Below are 17,118 nucleotides of genomic sequence, written 5' to 3'. Positions count from 1 at the left end.
GCAGCTTTACAGTAATGAAAAAGTAGCAAAGACTTTGTTCAGATACAATGGATTCAGTAACTCAGAGGTTCGCACTTGATGTGTGGGCACATTTTGGTGTCACAGTGTTAGGCTGCAAGTGGCACAAGAATTACAGTATGGTACATGAAAATTCTTAGCATAAAAATTTAAATTCTAAAATGCACTGTGGTGATGATGAGGGAATATAATTGGAACGCTAAGGAAATAGCAATAGCTATACATTTAGTATTTTGTGTGGCCAGCATTTAGCATTCCTCGGTTGTGGTGGCCTGTATTTAGCAGTCCTCGGGTGTGGTGGCCAGCATTTAGCATTCCTCGGGTGTGGTGGCCAGCATTTAACAGTCCTCTGGTGTGGTGGCCAGCATTTAGCATTCCTCGGTTGTGGTGGTCGGCATTTAGCATTCCTCGGGTGTGGTGGGCCAGCATATTACAGTCCTGCAGCTTGATGGTTAGGATATCTAGCAGGCCTCCAGTGTGGTGGCTGGTATATAGCAGGACAGTTTAGTGGCTACCACATAACCAGTCCCCCAGCGTGGTGGCTAGCATCTGAAAGGCCTCCAGCTTGGTAGTTAGGATATCTAGCTGGCCTTCAGTGTGGTGGCTGGTATATATCAGAGATCAGCATCTAGCTGACAGCTATCACCATATATCAGGTAGGAAGCTTTTTACTGTATATAGTTTCCAGCCTGGCACTATAATTGAATCTGAACTTTGGTAGCTAGTTGCTAACGTCTGTACCTAAAGACGATTTTGCTCGAGATGAGCTAGTATAGCAGGGACCAAAGCCTTGGCAGTATAAACCGTGGGCCCCGCTGTTAGTGCAGATCATTTTGGCCCCCAATGCCACTCCACCTTTGCCAACCTGATACTGGAGCTCTGTTATGTTGACTACTATATAAATTGTAAAGAGTTTTTTTTTTTATACAAAAAAGGGGCAGCAAGATCTGTTTTGTCCCTGCACTTCCCAACTTTGTTAAATGCTAATGCGGCTCCTACTCGAACATTTTATGTGGCAGCCTGATACCCAGCAGATATCGTGGCCATACGGGTTTGGTAAAATAGACCGACAATGTTTAGATAGATAGTCAATAGGTCGACACCAGATGGTCGACTTCAGGCGGATGACATGGTTAAAATGTCGACAGCTACAAAAGGTTGACTGACAAATGGTCGACAGGGTTAAAAGGTCGACAGGTTTAAATGGTCGACACAAAAATGGTTGACACAGAAATTGTTGACGTGTGTTCTTTTTTAACCCTCACCGTAGTGCCTAACCCTAATTGCCTCCTCCGGCAGCCTAACTCTAACCTCTCCCAAAGTCCCTAACCTCAAAAATGTTGACAAACATAAATTGTGTCTCAACTATTTGAACATGTCGACCGTTTGTCCCTGTCATCCTTTTGACCATTTCGGCCTATTATGTCGACCATCTGGTGTCAAACTACTGACTGTTGATCTAAATATTGTCGATCTTCCATCCGGATTCCGCCCGCTCTCTCTGATACCCCTTTCAGACATACGACCTGGGAAATTTCCTGCTGAGACCCGAGAATTTCTCCTGTGCAAATTCCCGGGTATTTGGTCGAGACCCCACCTTTCACACTACAGCGTCTACGTGGGAAATTCCCAGGCAGACCCCTTTCAGACATAAGCAGGGTTTTTTAGTTTTAATATTACCTGCCTCTCCTCTGCCCTTCCTAGCCTATCCCCTCTCCGCCTGCCGCCGATGATGTCATCATCATGCAGCAGGCAGCCCACCAATCACTACAGGCATTTTATTATTAAATTATTTAAATGTGCCCTGGTGGTCCAGCGGGAGTGCCGGCGGCCCGCTGTGGCAGAGACCCGCCGGCGGGTGTCCTCGGTGTCCGGCGCTGGGGGTGGTGAGCAGCAGCGCTGAGCGTAATATAGGACGCTCTGCGGTGCCAACTCAAAGCAGCAGCGCTGGGTGTCCTATAGGAGGCTCTGCACTGCCAAATCAATGTAAAAGCTGGAGTAGTAAATTCCTTGGTAGCACCATTCATTCCCGGGACTTAAGTCCTGGGAAATTCCCTGGTCGATTGAAGGGTCGGCTGCCCGGGAACGTGTTTCCGGGTAGGTACCTTTCAGACATACGCAGCAACCCGGGAATTTGGCTGAGGCAGGCCAAATTCCCGGGATTCTATGTATGTCTGAAAGGGGTATGAGATATGTCAACAGGGCCGGCTCTAGGGGTGTTCGACCAGTGCGGTCGCACAGGGGCGCCACCCGTAGAGGGGCGGCACCCCTCCCCAGCATCCCGATTTCAACGGGACAGTACTGTCCCGCTGTTCCACCCGCGGGCCACTTAGGTCAAATCGGGAGGCTGGGGACCCCCACCGCCAAAAGCTGCGGCGCCGGACCCCCAGAGAGTGAATGGATGCCGCGCGCGGCAACCATTCACTGACGGGAGAGGGCTGGGGGAAGCCCAGCCAGTGCCGGAGTGCTGGGCTTTACCCCCAGCCTGACGGTATTTAAAGGCGTGCCATGCGGGCACGCCTCCAAATAATGGTACATAGGGGGTGTGGCCTATGGTAATTAGGCCACACCCTGAAATTTGGTCGCACGCGGCTTTGCCGCGCGCAATGTTAGGGCGCCTTTTCGAGGGCCGGCACAGGGTGCTCCGAACCCTGGAGCCGGCCCTGTATGTCAATGTATTGCCATAGGATATCTGAGTTTCTCTCCTGGGGCAGAAACATTTCCACGTTTCTCCCCATGTGAAAGAAACGGGGGAAAATGAAAGAACAGGGGAAATATCGGCCCCTCAGGCCGGGGCAGCACATACACTGCCAGATATGCCCAATTTGCAACTTGCAAATTCTCGGAAATACCACACCATTCGGCATGTCGACAGACCAATGATTTGTGGTCGGCTGTGCAAATATACTACAATTATATGGCAATTCTGCCGATATCTGCCAGTCTAATGTATGCCCGGCATAACCAATTTGTTGAAGTTGCGTGATGTAACATATTGTGAGGGTGGGTACACACCTGAACGATATTGGTACAATTTGGCCAAATTGGAACGACATATCGTGGAGTGTGTATGCGCGATTTGTGCTCGTGATCATTCCGTCTTTCAATAAATCTTTTAAGTGTGTACCGGCAATCATGCGATGTCCAGGGTGAAGGTAAAGCCCTGAACATCGCCACGATTGCTGGTCGTTTAGGTGTGTACCCACCCGACATGGGGCTTTATTCAGGTTTGCTGTTTTGTAGCCACATTTAAATTATTAGCCAAAGCTCTAACCATCCCACTACGCATTAACAAGGGCACAACGGTCACACCTCGATATACACACATTCACTCAAAAACATGAATACACATGCAAACACTGTGATATCTATTATAAAACGCATCTATAGTCAGTCTAGCAGTGCATACTAGAGATGAGAGTAGAACCCACCTACCTCAGCACTTATATATAGTTCTACTTGCCTACTTTTGAAAAAGCATTACAGGGAGATTGTGAAAGCAGCACCTATGAGCGCGGCGGTAAAGTGGGCGTGTACTGCTACATCTGAGAGGCGTGTCATAACATTTACTCACATCCAAATGTAAATGAGCCCCAGAGCAGTTAGTAAGATCTATTTGTTGATGAAAACACACTAATACTTTTCATAAAATGCATGTAGCCCATAGGGATCATTGTGCTTTATAGCCAATGCAGGGAAATGATACTAATCTCATTTGAATGAATATATCTCTGTTCTTTTTTAATATAATTGCTTCATTATGGGGGGTAAGGTGCAATCAGGGAGGTGGCTAGACTCTTTAATCATGGAGAGTTGGCAAGTATGCTTATAGTACTGCTAGAATGACGTAGTGACAGGCCTTTCTGAACCAATACGGACATTTAACTTCCAGATAATGCGTGTGGTCTTGCGGCCCGTGGTTATCACTGGGGTGGTGGGCGGTGCGGAGTGCCGGCTCCCTCACTGTGACAGGAGCCGTGTGCTGCATTTAATGCTACAGTGCAGCACCCGGCTCCTGTCACTGAGGGGAAGTCTGCACCGTGGTGACACCCGGGTGCGGCCCGCACCCCCTTGTGACGCCACTGTGGTCCCATGTAGCCGGTAATGTGCACTGTACGACCTCTGTATGTTATGATCGCCCCGTTCCACCTATCTCACCTGCTTCTGTAATACCTCATCCCGCCCAGATACCACGGAATGGGTATGAAATACCGCCGGCCGCATGTCGATTCCCGTCAGCGGCAGCCCGACAGGAGCAGAGTGCGACGCAGCGGAACCCCGACAGCGCTGGAAATCCCGATCGTGGATAGGTAAGTATCCACTAACCTAACCCCCCTAACCCTAACCCTCCTTAGGGGTGCCTAACCCTAACTTCCCCCCCAAGTGCCTAACCCTAACCACCCCCTTCCCCGCTGCCTAACCCTAAGTCCCCCCCGGGGGGGTGCCTAACCCTAAGTCCCCCCCGGGGGGGTGCCTAACCCTAAGTCCCCCCCGGGGGGGTGCCTAACCCTAAGTCCCCCCCGGGGGGGTGCCTAACCCTAAGTCCCCCCCGGGGGGGTGCCTAACCCTAAGTCCCCCCCGGGGGGGTGCCTAACCCTAAGTCCCCCCCGGGGGGGTGCCTAACCCTAAGTCCCCCCCGGGGGTGCCTAACCCTAACCCTCCCTCCCCCTAGCCTAACCCTCCCGTGGGGGTGCCTAACCCTAAGTCCCCCCCGGGAGCCCTAAACCTAACCCTCCCCCCCCCGCGGCGCCCGGCATCGCTACGATCGTGATGCCGGGCGCCGGTCTCCCGGCGTCGGGGAAATGCGTGCGTCTACATCTAGACGCCCGGCATTTCACCCTTGCCGGGATAAGACAGTCGGGAAGCCGGCTGCCGGTATATAGGCAGTCGGCTTCCCGATTGCTTCCCGATACCACTGCATGTACACAAAAACATGGATATGGGTATCAGAGTTAGGGCTGGAAACTGTGAACTTGAGAAATTTTAGCTTTTTTATATTAAATATATTAGAGGTATGGGATGTTTTATTTGGAATAAGAAGTCATTGATTGGCAACGTAATAAACTTCAGGGGCCACTGAGACGCCTTTATAAAATTAAGGAGGACCGTAACCTGTAAAACTTTACATTTAATTTAAAGAAAGAGACAACTATCTTTAATAACCTATTAGCAGGCATTTTTCTTTAACGCAAGATATACAAATGTTAAGTTGGGTACACACTATATGAATCGTCGTACCATATATAGTTCCGTTGTGGATCGGAACAATGTATCATACAGATTGTGCAGTGTTCCGCCATTTGCAATGGTCGTTCATCACATCATCAATTTGCTGTACTGCACAGCAGATGGAACGATGCAATGAACGACGCCGTCCTGCTACACACAGCATGTAACAGTATAACGCGCCATCGTACACAGAATCGTGTAGTGTGTGCGGCACACGATGTATCATAACATCACGTCTTTCCATTGCATATATTGTGTGCTCCCAGCTTTACAACTATAACAAACAAATCTTACAATAAGAGCTAATGGCCAGAGGTGAAGGCTCAGGGGGCTCTATGGCTAAAAAACCAAATACGTAAAATCAATAGGGAAGAAAACTTCTAGACCATACAGAATATCATGTTGGGTGTATAGTATAACCTGTAAGTTGGATTGCCTGGATGTATTTGTGTTGTGTTTAGTAGGTACTTTTTGGAAGGCACTGCATGCTTTTAACATTGATTTTGTTGACACTCGAAGCTGTAAACGTTCAATATGCAACTGCCACATTAAGTGTATTTGGCAATGCTGAATGGAAAGATCTGTAAGATTGTAGATTGCTGCTCCCTGGTGTTCTGCTGCTGTTCTCTGGTATCCTGCTGCCAAGGCCGTAACTAGGTATTTGAAGGCCCCATAACAAAAGTTTGTAAAGGCCCCTATGTACAACCCAATGGTTAAAAATGTTTATAAGACATCTAACTTTGACAAGGAAGATGGACCCCCTCAGCTTGGGGCTCCATAGCAGCTGCACTCATTGCACCTATTGTAGTTGCAGCCATGCCTGCTGCTGCTGCTCTCTGGTATCCCGCTGCTGCTGCTCTCTGGTATCCCCCTGCTGCTGCTGCTGCTCTCTGGTATCCCCCTGCTGCTGCTGCTCCCTGGTATCCCCGTGCTGCTGCTCTCTGGTATCCCCCTGCTGCTTCTGCTGCTCTCTGGTATCCCCCTGCTGCTTCTGCTGCTCTCTGGTATCCCCCTGCTGCTTCTGCTGCTCTCTGGTATCCCCCTGCTGCTGCTCTCTGGTATCCCCCTGCTGCTGCTCTCTGGTATCCCCCTGCTGCTTCTGCTGTTCTCTGGTATCCCCCTGCTGCTTCTGCTGTTCTCTGGTATCCCCCTGCTGCTTCTGCTGCTCTCTGGTATCCCCCTGCTGCTGCTCTCTGGTATCCCCCTGCTGCTGCTGCTGCTCTCTGGTATCCTGCTGCTGCTCTCTGGTATCCTGCTGCTGCTGGAGTACATATAGCTTCATAATCTTTTTAGAAGTAAACTATAATCCTATTTGCATTTTAACACATCCTGTGAAACTGTGAAAGTACAGAATATCATGCTGACACAGGCTACATTGCATATTAATAGTGATATACATTTTAATTGTTTGATTATTATAATATAAGATTTACATGTAATAAAGGAACATTTATAATTATTTCAATGAACACTTTTTTGGTCTTCTTAATTTGTTTTTACTTTGAATAAAAATTCCATAATTTCAATCCAAACAGGAATATCTTATTTCCACCTAAAATCACATCTTTTCAATTTTCTTGAAACTTTAACATATAAATATTATCCCATAAGCTTATTGCCACGTGGGAACCTTGGGGTGTGCTTCTTTTACAGATGGGACCTTCAGAGGGGCAGGCTCCAGCACAATGTTTTGTGCACTGCGCACTTTGTAGGGGGCAAAACATAATTCATTTTTGCTCTTACCTCTGTGGGGTTAAGATAACAATTAGCATACCCCCCAAAAAATGACAAGTACTAGGATTACAGAGGCATACTTCCAAATTATATAATAAGCAAAATAAATTAGTATGGCTTGGTTTTACGACTTTTCTGGGCTAATTCAAGTATTGCCGCGGTGCTTGGCTGTTGCATCTCTATGGGGTATGAGTGTAAATGGACCAGATATAGTATGCCGTTTCGAAACAGCACATCGAATCATACTTGCCTACTTTTGAAAAAGCATTTCAGGGAGATTGTGAAAGCAGCGGTAAAGTGGGTGTGTACAGCTACATCTGAGAGGCGTGTCATAAAATTGATTTACATCCACATATAAATGAGCACCAAAGCAGTTAGTAAGATCTATTTGTTGATGAAAACACACTAATACTTCTCAGAAAATACATGTAGCCATAGGGATCATTGTGCTTCATAACCAATGCAGGGAAATTATGCTGATGATCCCATTTGAATGTATATATCTCTATTTTTTTGTTTATATAACAGTGTCATAATGGGGGTAAGGTGAAATGAGGGAGATTGGTAGACTCTTCAGGGTTACAGGGAGATTGCTACTATTTCAGGGAGTCTCCCTGACAATGAGGGAGAGTTGGCAAGTATGCATCGCCTACACATACATAGACACACACATGTCGTAGGAGTGACCCACATGACCAGCAGCGCTATACAGACTGGAAGCAGCAGCGCCTTCACCCACCACTCACACCAATGTCACTGTGTGCAGTGGCAAACGCAGGATTTTTAGAGGGGGGTTTCCAAATGCTCGATTTTATAGTGAGTGTGGCCAGTCCATGAATAATTAGTACTTAACCATCTTTAATATGTGTCATACAAAATGTAATGTGCATCATAATTCCAGCATATCCAAGACCAGCGATCACAGTAAGCCATTAAATGTGGCAGTAGGGCCATCCTGCCTGAGCTGAATGTTTTTAATTCAGATGTGGGCTCCATTCCAGAGCATTGGAGCAAATCCAGGAGTCTGGGGGTGCAGCAGAAGAACCTAGCACTACCCTGGGCATATATGTACATATTGGTCTTCTTATGCACTGAATAGTGTATTATACTATATTAATAACTTACCCTATTGATGGTCTATAGCATTGCACTCCTAACAGTGCATGTATTCCAGATCTCCTAGTTGGTGCACAGGTGTATTTAATACTGGCTGACACATATTAAAAGATCAACAGGGGGTGCTATTTATTTCATTTGTGATTCTGAGAAGAACATGCAGTAAAATTCTATTATTTTACAATTTCTATTGTGGTTATGGGCTGGGGAGGGGGGTTTCCAGGCAACCGGAAACCCCCCCTGCGTGTGCCTATGGTGTGCCCTGCGCACAGACTGCTATGTAGCCTATTCTATTCAACTGAATGTGGGCCCAAAGCACCTCTCCCTCCACCACGTCGTGCATATGGCACCGCACCTATCTCTTACATTGATGATGTCAATACATTTTGTTTTTGTTATTGCTCAACTTTTATATGATAGATTGAGATGAAGCAAAGTGCAGGTTATTTCTAGGAGTTTTCACTTAAACTAATGCAGTTTTCATGGTTTCATGGAAAATCGGTTCAGTAGTTTTTGCGCCTACTTGGAACAAACAGACACAAAGTCTGTCTGCAAAATCCAATATGGTATCCCATAAACACAAGTTCATCAACGTCCACTAATGAATTCTTCAAATTGACTGGATGATTGGTCCTTAAATATTCCCCTTGGACACGTAAACTTGTGTCTCTAATAAAACTGACATAGTAGAGTAATGCATGACGCTATTTTACAACCACTATTCTCAGATTTGTGGGATACCATTTTCTGGGTTTTGCATGCACCTTCTGCAGTCTCCCAGAATACTTATACAATGTGACTTGCGTGGCCAGCATGCAGGAGTCATTTTATTATAGAAGTTTAGGATGGGTAGGCTGATATAATCTACTTCTTACCCCCCACCAGGGCACCTAACACTTGGTTGCTTACGCTCTGTTGCATATCTAGGTGTTATGGTCACCAATGTAGCAATGTATATTATCCATGTCCTTGTCCTATATTGTATTGTACAGTAAGTCACTTGTCAAATTATTTGTTTATGTTCTTTGTAAGGCGCTGCGGAACACTTGTGGCGCCATATAATTAAAAGATAATAATAATAATCTTATCCCTTCTCTGACTAAGCTCCATTGTAACATTCTGTCTTCAATAGTATAAATAGTGACGGTTCTGTTGTACTACTGCATTGGGCACGCTGGTATTTTAAGAGAGCATTGTAATATCCAAGGCTGCTGATATGTGTATACACTATACAAGATATTGTATATAATTTTTATTTCATTAACATATGCATAGTAAAGTGTACAGTGCACCCTAGACCACTATAGCACAAGGCTGTTGCTTTATCATAGGCAAATGCAGGGGGGGTTTCCGTCTGCCTGGAAACCCCCACTCCCCAGCACATACCATGACCACAGTAGAAATAGTAATATAATAGAATTTTACTAGTGCTACATGTTCTTCTCAGTATCATTAGCACCACCTGTGGATCTTTTAGCATGTATCAGCCAGTAATAAATAACCTGTGCACCAACTAGGAAATCTGGAAAACATGCACTGTCAAAGATGCACTGCTATAGAGCCCAATATGTACATATATATGTCCAGGGAAGTGCTAGGTTCTTCTGCTGCTCTTCCAGGCTCCCGTACTTGCTCCAATGCTCTGGAATGGTGCTCACATCTGAAATAAAAACTTTCAGCTCAGGCAGGATGGATTACTGCTGCATCAAATGACTTACTGTGATCCTGTAAATGCTGGAATTATGATACACAATTGTATGACTCATATTAAAGCTGGATAAGTGCTAATTCTACCCTCTTCATGAACTGGCCACACTCGCTCTAAAATCAGGCATTTGGAAACCCCCCTCTAGAAATCCTGCGTTTGCCACTGTTTATGTATGCAAGATACTGTATTCCATTTTTGAGTAATTTTATATTTGGATTAGTTGCATTCTTAATTTGTTTTAAATTGACAAATAGAAAAAAAGAAGAACTTTTTGAAATGCCAATAAATTGTTTTTTTTTCTGTAACTACCAAACACATAATGCGACTGTCCAGATAGTCACGTGTATGACTTCACCTCTCATGCGTGACAGAAATTCCCATATAATATTATATTAAATCATTTCAACCTGCCTAGTATGTTTTGCTGCTTTTAAAGTGTTCACTATGGCTATTATAGCTTTACTGTGTTTGTCCCCAGTATGGAGCCTGTATTGTGGGCTTGTTCTGGCGTAACAACAAGCTTTGGCAAATCAAAATACTGTCACGTTTAATTGGCCTTGCAGGATGTAGCATAGACTGTCATTAAATAATGAGCTGTGATAGTGTAATGCTATCCATCTAACTGAGCAAGTGATTACCACTATTTCTAGTAGACCAATACAATTACTACACTACTTTTACTCTGTGCCCCTTATTACAAGTGTTTTTGTTTGTTTGTTTGTTTGTTTTTTATAATGTCTATTTGTATATTTGAGTCATTTCAATAAACACACATTTTTGTCTCCTCTATGCTGCCATGTCAGACACATACCTTTATAATGTAAGGATGCTGACCACATGCGCTGCGTTATCGTGGCTGATGTCAGTAAATTGGTCTATCATCAGCACAGAGTTTGTGACCTAAAAATGACGGTCATGCCCATTAAGGCAAATGTATCCCGATCCCTGTGTTCATATAATGTGGTCTCCTTACACAGGAACTCGAAGACCTCAGGAAACAAAGTGAAGTAATCCCACAGTTGATGCTGGAATGTGAGTCTGTGAATGATAAACTGCAGGTAAGAGAAATTAGAGGAACACCATCTAGAATATAATCTGTAGAGGTAATAATGACACTGGCAGTCTATTTATTTGGGGGTGGATGGGGTAGAATGTTACGTTTTTATGGCTGTGTTGCTGGCATGTGATTCCTGACTGCTCCAAACCTCTATCAACCTTGTCTGAGACAGTCATCTGCTGCCATCAGTGGTTACCCTGCTCCACAGTCAGAAGTCTATGCAGTGCTGGTGGACCTCATCAATATTGGTCCTATTTATAATGTTTATTATTCCCAGTGCACATTCTGATCACCTTATCTTTCTTTTCTCTTTTTTTGTACACGAGTATCCAGTTTTGTTTAATCATTAATGACCTTGCTCAATTATTTAACCGCTGCAGGAAAAGGTGACTTTGAATGAATACATTAATAAGGTTTTATGGCCTAATTTAACCCTAATGAGGTTGCTCATCTAGGGCTTGTTTACTTTGTCATTATGAATATCACTTTGCCATTTCGAGGATAATTTCACACCTTCTGCTGCATGAAGACCATACCTGCACTTATTTAAATAACATCTGAAATTAATCTTCACATATGTAAAAATAGTTTCTCTTTAAAGCAGGTGTCTCCATCTTTAGAGTCTAATCCTCTTAATGTCAAATTTAAACAAACACTGTCCGACTATAGTAAAATCAAACTGAAGGGGGGGGCGGGGGGGGGGTTTGCAGGCTGAATGAGCAGCATTATGTAGCTCTCCCATAGGGGCAGAGGGAAGAAGCAGGTCATCTCCTAATTAGGCCATTATATTCATGATGTCTTTGAGATTAACAGAACTCTAGTGCCCTTGACCTTGCTATAATACTCCAGCATGTTGCTGCACAAGAGTAATTATTTTCCATCACCCCTGGAGTGAGCGGACATTTCTTAAAGGCATTAAAGGTTGGTGTTTTAAAAAGGATGAAGTCTTCACACTACTAATGGACACGGAGTACATTAACCTTGGCCTCTTAGCATAAATGTGTCTGTGCAAATGTAACCTTGATTGATTTACACTACTGTAATACAATCAGATGATAGATTATATGATGCCATTGAAATTATAGTGCAGCTTGTTTTATAAAAATGAGCTACTTGTAATAGTAGCTAATACAGTATATGTGCAAAGTTTCAGACCTAAATATATTTGACCTATAGTAAAGCTGTTATTTGTAATAGAATTATTTTTTTAAGCGCTCCAGACATCCTGTTTGTTAGCCAGGAGCCATTCTGAAATGAAAGAGAAAACTACAAAAGACAATTGCAATTTGTTTAAAGTGTGAATGGAATGTCTGTAATGGTTGTGGTGTGGTAATGTGTTTTCACCTTTATGCGACCTTTAAAGAAAAATGTGTGTATGTGTGCATGTATGTGTGTGTGTATATATATATATATATATATATATATATATATATATATATATATATATGTATGTATGTATGTATATGTGTGTGTGTGTGTGTGTGTGTATATATATATATATATATATATATATATATAATATATTGCTCTTCCATATCTTCGTCATTCCTAGCATAGCATTATTTTTATATATATATAATATATATATATATAAAATATGGCTTTGGTGAAAAGCACAGAAGGAAGCCAGAAAGTAAAGAAATAGTTTTAAAGTTCTCTGATGAGGACAAACTACCTAGGTCTGCCCTACAATGTTTTTGCTGTTCAGGAATAGGAAATATTTGTTTTTCCTGTTGATTAAATACGGTATAGTCTTGTAGAAGGAGGCCCTGTGCGTATTGTGATGTCACCAGCTTCTGATTACTTATTCCAATGATGTACAGTAAATGGTTCCATAATAGTACGGCTGAAGATGGTGTAGAGCTCTCGGCTTTCCGTGCTGTCTTGTACGTACAGTATGTTTGTCTCGGTGGATTCCTCCCTCTGGAGAATATTGTTGCCTATATCATTACAGTGCATCATCTACATTTTATTTTTGTTTTTTTTTTCCACATAAAGACACTTTTCATTATTAAAAAAGTAATATTGTATCATATCATGCTGGTACACTGCTAAGATTAATTGTACTGTTCCATCCGTTTGTTGCCAATTTTGTTTATGCTTATATTTAAGATGGGATTTATGGGGTATAATTATTACCATGCTGGAGCGAAGACAAATTGCATCAGGCATTGGAGGCTCTATTTGTTTTATTAAGTCAAATTGCTGTGTAATAATTTCCAGCATAGCACAGAACTGTCTTTGCAGTAATCTGGCACACAGTGAGGTGCTGATATCAGAAGCGGGGGAGCCTCTCTAGAGATCGGTTTCGCAGTGTAGCACTAGTATCTAGGGGATGTCATGCCACTGAAATTACAGGCTCCATCTCTAAGATGGCTTCACTCCAAGAGCTGCAGATGCCGCGGCCTTCAACAGAGGTTGACATAACCATGTCTACCAGGCGGCCTGGGGCCTAACATTGTGAAGAGATCTGATTACATACTAGGTTTTGAGGTTTTTTTTTTTGTAATACAGGAAAGACTACAAAAATTGACTGTTATATGTGTCAGGATTGCTTTGATGCTGAAATGTAAATGTATTATTAAGCCAAGCTCAAAATAACATGATGTAATGGTATATGTTATTTACAATGTATTTATTGTTGATTTTCGTGGTAGATATAATGTTACATCATAGTTACACACTGTCCATGTCTGCATGGCCACAGGGTACAGGGAGGACAGAGACATGGGAAGTCGGGAAAGAAGTACTCTGATTCTCAACCCTCCATTAACCACACTGAGGTCTCGTGCAATATGGAACAAGACCTATTGCACCAGACCACAGCGTGGTTTACAGTAGGATAAGGGGGAGGGGACTGACTCTTGCAGCTGCAGTAAGACCCGGCTATTTGACTGTTAGATCAGTTTCATTGTCAGGTTGTAAAACTGTAGTGGAACAGCGCAAAGTGAATGATACTTAGTCAAAAGTTAAACTAAACAATACTAATTAAAGGTGACTTGCGGATCTATAATATAAACTAATAAAGGAACCGTGTGAATATGCAAAAAAAAGGATTACCATTTAATGGTGATTGGTGAATATAAACATCATAAAAAGCACACACATGTAAATATGTCATATACATTAAATGATTACTTCAAATCAATGCAAATTTGCAATATAGGCAGGGGTATTAAACCACATATATGTGTGGATAAAAAAGTGTAATATTCTGCAGCCTGTGCAGTCCCTTTAGAATGACAGATGTTATCCCATTGTTCACTCAAAACTGCTGAGCTGGACTTGGATTGTTACGTTTTTTTGTAGAAATGAATTGCAATATCCAGTGATGACAAATGGAGATGGGAGAGTATTCCAGTGGTGATCAACGCTGGTGAGTAGAGGTAAGTAGCCGGACTTGTTTCCGTGTCTATAGACAGCTTTTTCAGTAAATGTCAGCTTCATGCAAACACACTTATATACCCTTTGTAATTAGCACAAAACCATTCACCTGAGTATAATAACTGGTGTAATACTTTAAAAATATAGAAGAGTCACACGGTTCCAAATATCTAATAAGTTAAAAATTTTATATTTACATGTGTGTGCTTTTTGTTATGTTTATATTCACCATTATATGATAATCCTTTTTGAATATTCATACTGTTCCTTTATTAGTTTATATTATAGATCCGCAAGTGACCTTTCATTAGTATTGTTTATTTTTGACTAAGTATCATTCACTTTGCCCTGTCCCACTACAGTTTTACATGGTTTTCTCTTTGGGTGACTACTCTGTTTCAGATGGCGGCAAATAAATGTCGAAATGTGATTTTCTCAATTGTATACATATTTTTAGAGTGTCCTCTGTTAGCACCTCTTTGTTTCATTCATTGTTATGTTGTCACTGCGGTGTGGTGAATAGTCCCATCTCATGAGTCGGTGGGGATATCTGCCGCAGGTGAGGGTTGGGGGAAGAAATGTGTTACAATGTAGTGTAACCAAGGGGGAGATTTATCAAAGCTTGGAGAATATGTTTAGCACAGGAAGTTTAATTGTGGCCCCTTCAAATGATTACAGAGGTAAGCTCATTGTTTGTTAATAATTATGTATGGCATGTTAGCATTCTACAACTATACAAATAACTACATGGTGCTTGAAATATTTCATTTTCCTGCTGTGAGAACAGTTTGTGTTTATTTTGCAGGATGCTGAGAACAGGAACCAAGAACTGGAGGATCAAGTGAGAGCACTAAGGAAAGAAGTGGAAGAGAGTAAGCACAGACAAGGCCACTTGAAATTGGAACTGAAACACTTCCTGAACATATTAGATGGGAAGATTGATGATTTGCACGAATTCCGTCAAGGACTTTCCAAACTAGAAATCGATAACTAGAGTGTGGTGGATTTTTCTTTTTTTTTTTTTCTATTCATATATACACAAGACCAGTAGAGTGCAACCACTCAAGGCGGATGGTGTGGTTATTAACTTTTATTTCATTTTAATTGCTGGTATTAGTTAGGTTAGTCCATTTTGGCAACCAGTAGTGGCCTAAACCTTGAAAGCCATTTTTTACTGTTTCTACAAATCCAGAGCCATCCAAGTTACACAAATCAGCAGAGAGAAAATTGTAAATAAAGAAGTTACAGTATGGCACTAAAAGGGACATACCAAATGTGTGGATGTTTATATGTAACAATCCATAATCCTTTGGTAAAGTAACAATGGATAACATATTAAAAAAGGTTTAACGACCGAGAGTAGAACCAGTAGATGGCCGCTTTTCCTGTCCTCCAGTCCTGCTACTCCCAAATATGTTGGATTTGCAATAAGAAAAATCACACAGTGAAAACTGACCAATGTTACAGTCCAGCCAGCACTGTTCAGTAGTTGCAATAAATCTAAACACATGATGGATAAGTCTTTAGTGTCTCAGTTGTTTGGACCATATTTTTGATGGCCAGGTCTTACACTGGTCAAGAAAAGGAAACACAGCACATAGGCTAAGGGTGGGATTACCCAAAGCTATACTGCCGCAGTCCAACCCCTGGAACTCCTGTAACCCTATAGACTATAGTTTTATGAAGTCCAATATGAGGTCCTTTATTATGGATACTATATAAGATGTGTTGGCAAGACCAATATGACAGTAACATTTAATAAATCGCTGGCCATGGCCATCTGTGGTCTATCTTTCTCATGTCATCTTCAGCCACATTAATACTTAGACAACGATCTAAAAATAAGTCTTGTTTTATTTAAAGGGAAACTCTCACTTTAAGGTTCCACTTCTTTACAGGAATCACAATCAGGCAAGCATGAAGGAATCAAAATAAAGTTTGCATGGGGCAGATACAATGCACAGTCTGCCCTTGCACTTAGTTCTTTTGGGTTTACTTTGTTCATGAGATTTGATGAAAGTCTTTGGATGTTTCGGACAGTGTTCTGAGGTTTGTTACCCTAGTTGTATAGGTGGCATGATGGGACCACCACATGATGCCTTATATGTTTGGGACGCCAGTCTGAAAAGAAGTATATTTTCCTTTTTATTCTGTAATGAGGAGTGTTCTGTTTTGAATGGTCTCCTTTGGATCTTTTGTGACTAATGACGGGTGTAGCAAGCCATGGCTGAGAACGTCTTTACATGCACAGACCTCAAGATTTCTAAGTCAACGTAAACAGGGCTGTTCCTTGAAAATATGAAGACTTGTGCCTCACGGTTCTATAATGTAGTTTATATTGTAATGAAAGCAAAAATAAAATGTTTGAACAAAAAAGGGATTGTTGTAGTTCCAAGGTCTGAAACAAACAAAATCTGCCTCATTCTTCATTTGCTTATTACTATCAGCAGACATTATGGTGGTAAGTGGCACTGGTGTGCAAATGGAGATTAGCGGTGTGCAAATAGACACGGCAGACTACTTAACAAGGTAAAGCTTTATTACCCAGGTACAAACAGGAACAGGTAAACACAGGCTAAATAGCAGGTGCAGTGTAACAGGAGTATCTAGCTGCAGCCAGGAGCGTTTGTAGGGTGTCTGGGCTTTGTGGTGCGCTGGGTGTAGTATATAGCCATGGAAAAAAAATTGGGAATGACACAAGTATTGGTTTTCACAAAGTCTGCTGCTTCAGTTTTTATGATTGCATTTAATTGCAATTCATCTGATCACTCTTCATGACATTCTGGAGTATATGCAAATTGCAAAATCCCTCTTTACCATTACAATGAACTTAATCCCAAAAACATTTCCACTACATTTCAGCCCTGCCACA

The 17,118-nt window shown here is 42.5% G+C and overlaps 1 protein-coding gene across 1 annotated transcript in view; it reads left to right on the top strand.

Annotated features, from left to right (window-relative positions):
* HOMER2 (homer scaffold protein 2) overlaps window positions 1–16,617 on the top strand; it is a 173,902-nt gene extending 157,285 nt beyond the window's left edge. Inside the window, exons 8-9 of the mRNA XM_088472990.1 lie at window positions 10,783–10,863; window positions 15,052–16,617. Of these exons, the coding sequence (XP_088329116.1) occupies window positions 10,783–10,863; window positions 15,052–15,240 (270 nt within the window). The 3' untranslated portion in view covers window positions 15,241–16,617. The remainder of the gene's footprint in view (window positions 1–10,782; window positions 10,864–15,051) is intronic.
* Window positions 16,618–17,118: the final 501 nt, after the last annotated feature.

This window comes from Taudactylus pleione, unplaced genomic scaffold (assembly GCF_031769625.1).
Source record: "Taudactylus pleione unplaced genomic scaffold, aTauple2 ptg000129l, whole genome shotgun sequence".
Taxonomy (NCBI): domain Eukaryota; kingdom Metazoa; phylum Chordata; class Amphibia; order Anura; family Myobatrachidae; genus Taudactylus; species Taudactylus pleione.
This window is presented reverse-complemented; position numbering and strand designations above follow the sequence as displayed.